The sequence below is a fragment of the Gracilinanus agilis genome, chromosome 3, assembly GCF_016433145.1.
Source record: "Gracilinanus agilis isolate LMUSP501 chromosome 3, AgileGrace, whole genome shotgun sequence".
Lineage (NCBI taxonomy): Eukaryota > Metazoa > Chordata > Mammalia > Didelphimorphia > Didelphidae > Gracilinanus > Gracilinanus agilis.
Window position 1 is genome coordinate 651,268,588 of NC_058132.1, and position 10,133 is coordinate 651,278,720.

Consider the following 10,133-nt stretch of genomic DNA (forward strand, 5'->3'; position numbering starts at 1 on the left):
GAAGAAGAAGAAGAAGAAGAAGAGGCAGAGACAGAGAGACAGAGACAGAGACAGAGACAGAGAGAGAAGGAGGAGGAGGAAGAAGAAGAAGAAGAAGAAGAAGAAGAAGAAGAAGAAGAAGAAGAAGACTGACAGAGAGACAGACAGACAAACAGACAGAGAGAGTAATAGAAAACTGACTGGATTTTGAGGTCAGAAGTCCTGAGTTCAAATTTACCTGTATGACATTAGGACTCTCAGGCCTTTGCTTTTCTCATCTCTAAAATGAGATGATTGGACTAATTTCTAAGGCTGCTTTGAGCTCTAAAGCCTTTCTACATAGACCCAGAGAAGGTTATTTTGACATATATTTTACATTTAAAGATTTTTGCAGAGTAATATTGGAATGAATGATGATCAGCAGGGGCAGACAAGTTAGTTTTCAGGTCCAATTTACAGAGCTATTCCTAATTCAGCCCATTTTATTCTGGTCCTATGCAGCTCTGAGGGAAGAAATGAAGGGACCTGGAATTGTTTTTTAATCAATTAGTATGGAAGACCTACCTTCCAAAAGAGCTTCATCGGCCTTTAGTATTCACTATGTAGTAGAAAGAGATGCATAAAGAATCAAATCCAAAAACTCTGTCGGGGGTTAATTCGCACTCAGAAACAGAGCATCATTCCTGGGTTGACACAGCTAAATTCAAAAATCCGATCAAGGTTTTCATTTGTCATTTTTATAATCGAAAGGAAACTCGTGTTTAAATATTTTGCACTTTTGCTATCATTATATAAAATATTAGCGGATGGATGATGCCCATAAACAGCTGAACGTATACATATGTCTGGGTCATGATCTGGTCCTCCTGAATCACAGGTGACTCTCCCTCCATCTGTCCTGGCACAGCCTATAGAAAGTCTGAGAATGAATAACTCCTCTTTGATGTTTGCAGGATTTTCTTTGTGCTCCCTCAGGTGTTGGGACTCTCTACCTTCCCAAGTTATTGTGTATTTGTTTTTGTTTCTCATGTCTCTCTCCTAGGATTAGGTGACATCTTTGGGGGAAGAAATTCATTTTTTTTGACTTAATATTGCTGGTGTCTGGTTTGATGCCTTCCATTCTAAAGGAGCTTAATCAGTATTTTTTGAATATGAATTTCATGATTATAGTGTGAAAGGATGTCTAAAGGAATGCATACTCTAGCAGACCAGTTTTACTAAAGAGCTAGTTCTCAACAGATATTTAAATACCTACTGGGTGCTTTGTTTAGAAATGGGGATGCAAATTGAGACAGGAGACAGGGCCCAAGAGATAGCTGGATGACTCAGTGGATTGAGAGCCAGGTCTTGGTTCAAATCTGGCCTCTGACACTTCCAAGCTGTGTGACCCTGGGCAAGTCACTTGACCCTATTTGCCTAGCCCTTACCACTGTTCTGCCTTGGAACCAGTACCTAGTATTGATCTAAAATGGAAGGTGAGGGTTTAAGAACAAAAAAAAGACAATGTTTGCCCTTGAGATGCTCATAGTCTTATGGGGGAGACAATAAGCAAGCAAACCATGTCTAAAGAAGATAAAGACAAGATAATCTGGAGATAATCAAAAGCAAGAAGTAGTAGCTTTGAGTGGGATCAAAAAGGAGATTTCCCGTAGCAGGTGGGATTTCAACTGAGACATCAAGGCAGACAGAAGGCAGAAATAAGGAGGGAGAGAATTCCAGACACGAGGGGTGCCAGTGAAAATGCCTGGAGTGAGAAGATGATAAAGCAAAAGTTAATGAAAGTTAATGGTGGAGAAAGGGAATAGAAACTGTCAAGTTCCCCTTTACATCAAATACATATTTGGAAAATGGCTCATTTAACCTAGTGCTCACCACTAAATTCTTCAGCAGAGCAGAGCAATGAGCACATTCACTAATTAGGGTCTGGTGTGCTCTCCTGTTTGTTTTCCAGGCTAATCACTTATTTGTTTTTCAATGAGAAGCTGAGCTTCCAAGAAAGCTGTGGGTATTAATTAGTCAATGAAAATGTTGTTGGGTTTTTTTTTTCAATTTTACATCATAGCCCCAAGCTCAATCAGTACAGTAAAACATGGCTGTCAAAACAGAAATGGGGACAAACGAACAAGTGATTAGCCTTGAAAATATAGATGTGTAAACACGACAGAGTGAGATTGCTGATGCTTCTTTCCCACTGTGGGCTTAACTAGAACAAATCTCACATCCCGCCATTTTCTTTGTTGTGGTCATCTTTAAAATCAATAAGTGTTCAGGGGGAGACGTGGACAGTTCTTATTCCTAGCTTCGACCTTTTCTAAATGCTCCAATAAATGACTCCTCCTGATCTTACTGGTTACTTTAAAGAGAAGATGGAGAGGAACTTGGTCAACCCAATTTCTCCCTTCCTTTGAATTGAACCCAGTGTAAGTTGGTAACACATTCCTCCCCTTTCAGAACAAAGTTCCAATCAAGGGGATCCATTTCCTATTACACAGCTGATTCTTTCATCTCCTGCCTTTGTACAGACTGACCAGCATGCCTGGAATCTTCTCCTGCTCCCTTTTACTTCTGTGAAGTGCTTGGTCCTTTCCAAATCCATCTCAAATACTTTCTCCTACAGGAAATGATTCTTGATTCTCCTAATTGTTAGTGGATCTGTCCCATCCTTAACACATGGCTTTGAATTCATTCTGTGTATATTTTATATAAAATTATGGGTGTTTCCTTCCAGTAGAAAGCCATTTCCCTGAGGGGAGGAGTTATTTAGTTTTTATCTAAACACCTAGTACTGTTACTGGCTCATCATTGGGGCTTAATAAACCCTGATTAAATTGAATTAAGTTACCAGATAATTTCTGGCATCCTTTGGGAAGTCAACAAAAATGCTTGGCATGCTTAGATCCGGGGTTATGCAGACCAATAAAATGATCCCTGTCCTCCACGAGTTTACATTTTATTGGGGGACAGCAAACAAACAAATATACATTTATATAGGTATATACGAGTTGGTCCGAACCAGCTGTAATTTAATTTTGCAGTTAAGGCCCTAACAGCTGGCAGGACCAAGAAAGGCATTGGGGAACTGACGTCAAAAACAGCTGGAGACGCTGATCGTCTGTTTAAGGCTGCTGAGATCTGCTCCTCGCTGCCCAGCATTGAAAGCAGCTCTGGAGAAGAAGAGCAAGGAGGGTTTTCTGAAATGGGTTTTTTTTTTTTAAAAAAAAGAAGAAATGGCCCCCTTTTTGAAGCCAATGGAAACCGAGTCCCCCAGTCTCTAGTGTTTGTTATTGCCAGGGTGTCTGGCTATTCATAAAATAGCTCTTGTTCTCCTGAGTGGGAACAATTTGAGATAATGTGAATTGGATGAGGTGAAGTTTGAGCCCTTTTGAAAAAGCACTGGAGATGTGGTTTTCCCTGCAGTGTCTTTAAGGAGACAGCAGGATGGAATTTATGCCTGCTGGGTTAAATTGGAAAAATAAAGGCATATGACTCTACTTGGATACACAAAAGAGCAATTCAGGGAAAAAGCCTCTTGATCTTACAATGAATTATGACAATAATCAATAACGAATAATTATTCTCTTAATAACTTAATATAAAAAGAATCTCACTCACTCTTTGAGATTTGCAAAGTACTTTGCATATGTTAATGCTATATTTTCACCAACACACGTGTAATAGTAATAAGAATTTTGTTGCTATTTAATTCATAAGCATAGTAAAATAAACACAGGGGGCAGAGTAGATGGGGAAAGCCAGATGGCCTTTGAGTTAATACATAAGTTCAAGATTGGTCTCTGTCACTTATTTGCTGTGTTATCTTGGAAAAGTCCCTCGCCTTCTTACTTTTCAAGCCAATACCACAATTCAACGCAAAAGGGTTTTTATTTTTTAAATTTTGAAAAAAATTAACCAGCCAAAAATAAATTAAAAAATAATAATAAAAATAAAAAAAAACAAAAAGAAATTTAACCAGCTATGTGCAGGCACCATTCTAAGTGCTAAGTATATGAAGAAAGCAAAATAAAAATAAAATGAAATAAACAAACAAAAAATAATCCCTGCCCTCAAGGAACTCCCATTGTAATAAAGGAGAAAGTAGTCAGAGAAGCATATACACATAATATATATTCAGCATGTACTTGGGGTAAGCTTGAGAAGAGTTTGACAGGTGTGGTCTTCCTCTTCTTCCTCCTTTCCCTCCTTCTCCTCTTCTCACCTTACCTTCCTCCTCCCCTTCTCTTCCTTCATCATTGTGGTTGTCTCCTTCCATCTGTATGAAAATGAGGACCCTTGTGTACATTTTACCTCCAGTCAACTCATTTCAAAACCCTGTATTGTGTATCTGATAATGGCACATGTATTTCCTACAACATTCAAAAATATGCTTCTGAAAATACTGGAGAGACAGGAACTCTTCTGGAAGGGCATGTTTTAATATTCAGCCAATGCTTATGGATAAAAGATCTTTTATTATTAGCAACAAATAATAACAATAACGATAATAGCTATCATTCATATAGTGATTTTAGGTTTACAAAGCACTTTTTGGTATTATTTCATTAGATCCTCACAATAACCCTGTGAGGTAGGTCTATTATCCCCCTTTTACAAATTAGGGAACTGGGGCAAACAAGAGTTAAGTAACTTGACTTGAATCACACACCTTAGTAAGAGTCCAAGCTGAGATTTGAACTCAGGTCTTTCTGACTTAACCACTGAAATACATGCCAAAAATCTCATATTGCTAAATATGATAAACACAGGTAATTATCTTTTTTAGGATTATACCCTCTGTCTTCTTCTTTCTTCTCCTTCTTCTTCTCCTTCTCCTTCTCCTCCTTCTCCTCCTCCTTCTCCTTCTGCTTCTGCTTTTGCTTCTTCTTTTCCTCCTCCTTCTGCTTCTCCTTCTGCATCTTCTTCCCTCAATTACATATAAACAAAAAATTTAACATGCATTTTTAAATTTTGAATCCCAGATTTTCTTTCCCCCTCTTTTCTTCCCTTCCTCCTTTTTTAATAAGGCAAGCAATTTGAAATCAATTATACATGTGTTGTCATATAATACTTTTCCATATTAGTTGTATTGCAAAAAACAACAGAATATTTCCTAGTTCTTAACCTTTTGGTTAAGAAAATAGACCGCTAGACTATTTGATTAATACATGCTTAAATCCTCCCAAAGATTCATGATTTCTTCTGAGTGCTTCCCTCTCTCCCAACCTCTCTATAAAATGGCAACTGAGATGGCCCCATTTATGGAAGCTTGGCTTAGAGTCAGGAGGATCTAGGTAAAATCCTGCCTCACATGCTTGTTATCTGTGTCACTCTATGCAAGTCCTTAACTTCCTTGGGCCTCAGTTTCCCCATCTGTGAAATAAAGGAGTTGGACTGAAAAGGGCAATACCTGTGTTGAGTCTTTGTTTGATGTTTTTCTTTCAACTTAGTTGGGTTGTTCAATCAATCAGTCGAATTTATTAAGTTCCTACCATATACTAGGCACTGGGCTAAGCAATAGAGATTCAAAAAGAGACAAAAGACAGCCCCATCCTTACGATTCTTACAAACTGAATCCACAGACCCACATGGTATGCCAGTCACAGACCTCTATAGAAAGTCTTTATCATTGCCAGGACCTGCCCTGGCCTTCATTTGACTTAGATAATCTTTGAAAATCCAGAGTCACCTTTATGACATGTTATAGCATCAAGGAAGACCTTCAGTAGAAGCTTTTCGACTCTGGTATTACAGAATACACATTGGCCTAAGGTAGAGGTTGGCTTAAATTCTTCTGGTTAGATAAGCTCAAAATTTGGCTTCAGCTTAGACCAACCCCGTTAACCTCAAGAAAGCATTGGCACCAGCAGGTCATCTCCAGACTTGTTCTTTAAACAGATACTAAGAGCCACCCCCAACTTACTGCCCTGGACCAGAGCAAGTGAGTGTTGAAGGTGGGGAACACTTGTTGAGTCAGACAAGTCAGCAGTTGATTTTAGATAATAGCAGAGGTTGGGACTGAGGTCTGGAGTTGTCGGCTCATCATCTGGATTTCTTTTTGTTTACTTCGTGCATGTTTCCTTTTTATTCATCTTTGTACATGTTATTTCTCCCCAAAAGAATGTAAGCTCCCTGTTGGCAAAACATTGATTTATTTTTCCATTTGTTCTTTGAATCCTGCCATGTAACAGCCAAATAGACGTCTGGTCAGTTAATTAACTGAAGGAAAAGTTACTTTTTAATCTCAAGTAGATGCATTTCTCAATCTTAGTAGAACCCATCGAGCCATTAGCTAGCAAACAAAAACTTCTTCGTCTCAAATCCTTGTTAATTAACACGTGAATTGTCACAACCCTACCTTGAATTTGTCACTAAGGAGTCTGGTAAATAGAGCATTTTAGACGAAGGGTTTACAAGAATGTTAGTTTTCTATTTTTACTGTGTGAAAGTTGATCCACAGAGGGCAACAAATGTGAAAACAAACTTAAAAATGGAATCATTTGTACTGTTTAAGTATCATCTCGTTAGTTGTTTTTTCAGTCATATCCATTTGAAGACTTCTTGACAAAGGTGCTGGAGTCCTTTGTTATTTTCTTCTCCAGATCATTTTACAGATAGGGAAACTGAGGCAAACAGGGTGAAGTGACTTTTCTAGAGTTACTCAATTAGTGAGCATGAAATTTTGAATTCAGATAGATTAGTCTTCCTGACCCCACGTCCAGGACCACATCGACTCCAACCCCTCCCTGCCCAAAGCATTAGTACACCTGTTTACCAACTAGACCGTACCCCCTGCTTTGCCTTTCTTGTATACGAAAATACCCGGCATACAAATGCTTGTTGATTGATTGACTTCATCCTTTTGCTCAGAGGACACAGAGCCATCATCACCCTTCGCAAGTCCCTGCCGGTGTATCCATGTACCGTCCTCTGAACGATGATGCTGTGATAGGTTATCCGCTGGGCACTCGAACGTCCTCATTATCTTCCCAAATGACAGGATGCTTGCCATCCATGAACACCTCTGAGCATCTCTCTCATGCACGTTTGATGACACAGTTCAGAATTCTTTGTGATAAGTTTCTAAGATTTCTAGCAGGTCAGATCTGGAGATGTGGATCATGGCGAGAAGGTATTTCAGCACCGAAAAGAAAACTTTATTAGTGGCATAAAGTCCAAATTTGGGGGGAAAATGGGCAAAGAATTTTAAGGCCACATTACTTCCATAAAACATTGCGGGAAATGTTTAACCAGGGTATGTCTAGCTACCTTTTCTTTCTTTTTCCCTCTCTTGACAACAGACAAAAACGTTCCTGGAATGATTGCCATAATGCACTATGCTGGTCATTTGGGAAGGAAACAATATACTTGCTTTATTAAATGACGTCAATACTAATATTTCTTTTTTCCTTTTTTTCAGCCAATGTTTTCTGTTGCCCCCAGCCTAGCCACCAATGCATCAGCAGCCTTTAATCCCTACCTGGGACCTGTTTCCCCGGGTTTGGTCCCAGCAGACATTTTGCCGACTGCACCAATGCTGGTTACGGGGAATCCTGGAGTCCCGGTGCCTGCAGCGGCCGCAGCTGCTGCCCAGAAATTAATGAGGACAGACAGACTGGAGGTAGGACATAGGAGGGTGATGGACCCCCCTCGACTGCTTGCTATTCTTTCTCATCTCAGATGTTCTTTGGGCTTGAAAGAGGGCGATGATCTGCTCCGTAAGGCAGCAGCCCTGGCAGTCGGGTTCTTGTCTTTAAATGGATGTGATTTTTAAAAAAGCTTTCATAGGGGGCAGCTGGGTAGCTCAGTGGATGGAGAGCCAGACCTAGAGATGGGAGGTCCTAGGTTCAAATCTGGCCTCAGACACTTCCCAACTGTGTGACCCTGGGCAAGTCACTTGTCCCCCATGGCCCACCCTTACCACTCTTCCACCAGGGAGCCAATACACAGAAGTTAAGGGCTTAAAAAAAAAAGAAAAAGAAAGAAAAAAATAAAAAAAGCTTTCATCTCACTCTATACATGAAGATAATTAGACCCATCCATGAATATGATTCCTTGTACAGATATTAACGAAGATTAATGAGTTCATATATGCAAAGTGTTTCAAAGATTTATGGGTAAAACATCACACGTGGAATAACTACTGTTTGGATTGTAATGCTTACTAATTTATGGAATTTTTGTTTATCATATAATTGCCTCATCCGATAATTCCTGTTGAATAAGGATGATTGGATACATGAGCTTTTCCGGTAATCTGTCAAAAAGAATAGCTAAAGCTCCGAACTTTTGAAGTGCCTGGTCTTAGTGTGAGGAGAAGGACTCTGCCCGAAGCTTTTTGTTGGGTACTCGGTGAATAGTAATTATTCTCCTGGCAGCATAAATACCGAAGCTGGGAAATCTGGCATTGGCTTGGAGTTGAAGGATTAAGACCATTTTTACTTTTCCCAGGTTCCCTTTTCTTTTTAGCAGCATTCACCATTTCACATTGAGAAGCTCTACCTAAGTTTGCGTATCACATTGGGATTATTTTCCCTATGAAAGTAATGAATAGCTGGATCACCTCATTTACACGTAGAGGCAGTGAAGGTCCTGTGGAAAGAAATAGACTATGATTCCACTCGGCTTCCACTTGGGCGTCTGCATTTTATCAGCTGTTCCATCTTGGGTCTCAGTTTCCCCATCCCTTAAGATATAAGTAAATCAGGATCCTTTTATTTATCAGAGTGATGCACACAGCCTAGGCACCTAAATGTTTGTCACCTCAACGATGACACTAATAGTAAGCATTGATATAGAACTTCAAGTTTTGCAAAGTGCATTAGAAACGTTATCTCATAACCACTTGGGTGAGAGATTCTTTTTGTATCCCCATTTTATAGATGAGGAAACTGAGAGCATGGGGAAGCGATGAAAGGGGAGGGAAGGGAACAAACATTTATCCTGTTCTGTCCCCACTCGGTGCCAGTCCCTGTGATGAGAGCTTTTACAAATATATCATTTGATAGAAGGTCAAATGCTATCTCCATTTTATAGTTGAGGAAATAGAGATGAAGTGACTTGCCCTAAGTCACACAGTTAGCAAGTGTCCAAAATTGGCTTTTAACTCAGGTCATGACGATGCCAAGTCCGTCGCTCTATCTGTTTGCACCAGTTAGCTTTCTCTTCAGTTTATAAAAATAGGTATGATGCCTGCCATGACAGATTTTGAACTTGGGGCAAGACTCACGCAACATGAAATAGTGAGGATGGGTTTCAAACGGAAGGGCTTGCTTTCCGGTACTGTTGGGCAATCTCTGTATAAACTATATTCTTAGTATGTTAATAACCAGAAAAAGATCAAAACGGTCCAATTCATTAACTCATTCATTCATTTAATCCGTGTTTGCCTTTTCCTCCCAGTGGATTCATCATCCACCTGGTTGAGTCAATTGGATGAAGTTGCAGCCTGAGAGCTTCTTCCTTTCCTTGAGTGTCATGGAGCCTCTTGGCATGTCTTGAGGAGTCCATGCACCACTTCTCAGAAGCATGTTTTTAAATGTATAAACTAGGGGTGCGCAGGATTACAAAGGAGCCCCATCACATTGAAATAGCACAATACCACAGGAAGTTGGCCCCCAAATTAAGAATCATTAAAGTGAAAGAGGGGGCAGCTTGGGGAGCACAGTGGATAGAATGCCAGACTTGGAGTCAGGAAGACTAGTGAAATCCTGGGCAAGTCACTTAACCCTGTTTGCCTCAGTTTCTTCATCTATAAAATTAGCTGAAGAAGGAAATGGCAAGCCACTCCCTTGAATTTCTTTGCCAAGAAACTCTCTAATGTAGGGGTCGGCAACCTTTTTGGCCGTGAGAGCCATAAACGCCACATTTTTTAAAATGTAATTTCGTGAGAGCCGTGCAGTGCTCACAGAGCGGCTCCTGTAACAGCGCCTGAAAAAAAATGGACTTTATGGCTCCATACGTTGCCGACCCTGCTCTAATGGGTTCATGAAGAAGTGGACTTAACTGGAGTTACTGAACAGCAATAGCAAAAGTTGAGGAATGTTTTGCTCCTAGAAAATAGGAAGAAAGCTCAGTTTTGCTTCTCTGGTGCTAATATTTGGAGTGGGGAGGAGGATATGGATGAAATCTTTTTTTCCACATGTGCTTGTGATTTAGTC

General features: G+C 40.0%; 1 protein-coding gene across 1 annotated transcript in view; it reads left to right on the forward strand.

The window, feature by feature from the left end:
- MBNL1 (muscleblind like splicing regulator 1) overlaps positions 1–7,808 on the forward strand; it is a 146,708-nt gene extending 138,900 nt beyond the window's left edge. The window contains exon 3 of the mRNA XM_044670910.1: positions 7,394–7,808. Within this exon, the coding sequence (XP_044526845.1) occupies positions 7,394–7,747 (354 nt within the window). The 3' untranslated portion in view covers positions 7,748–7,808. The remainder of the gene's footprint in view (positions 1–7,393) is intronic.
- The last annotated feature ends 2,325 nt before the right edge of the window (positions 7,809–10,133 follow it).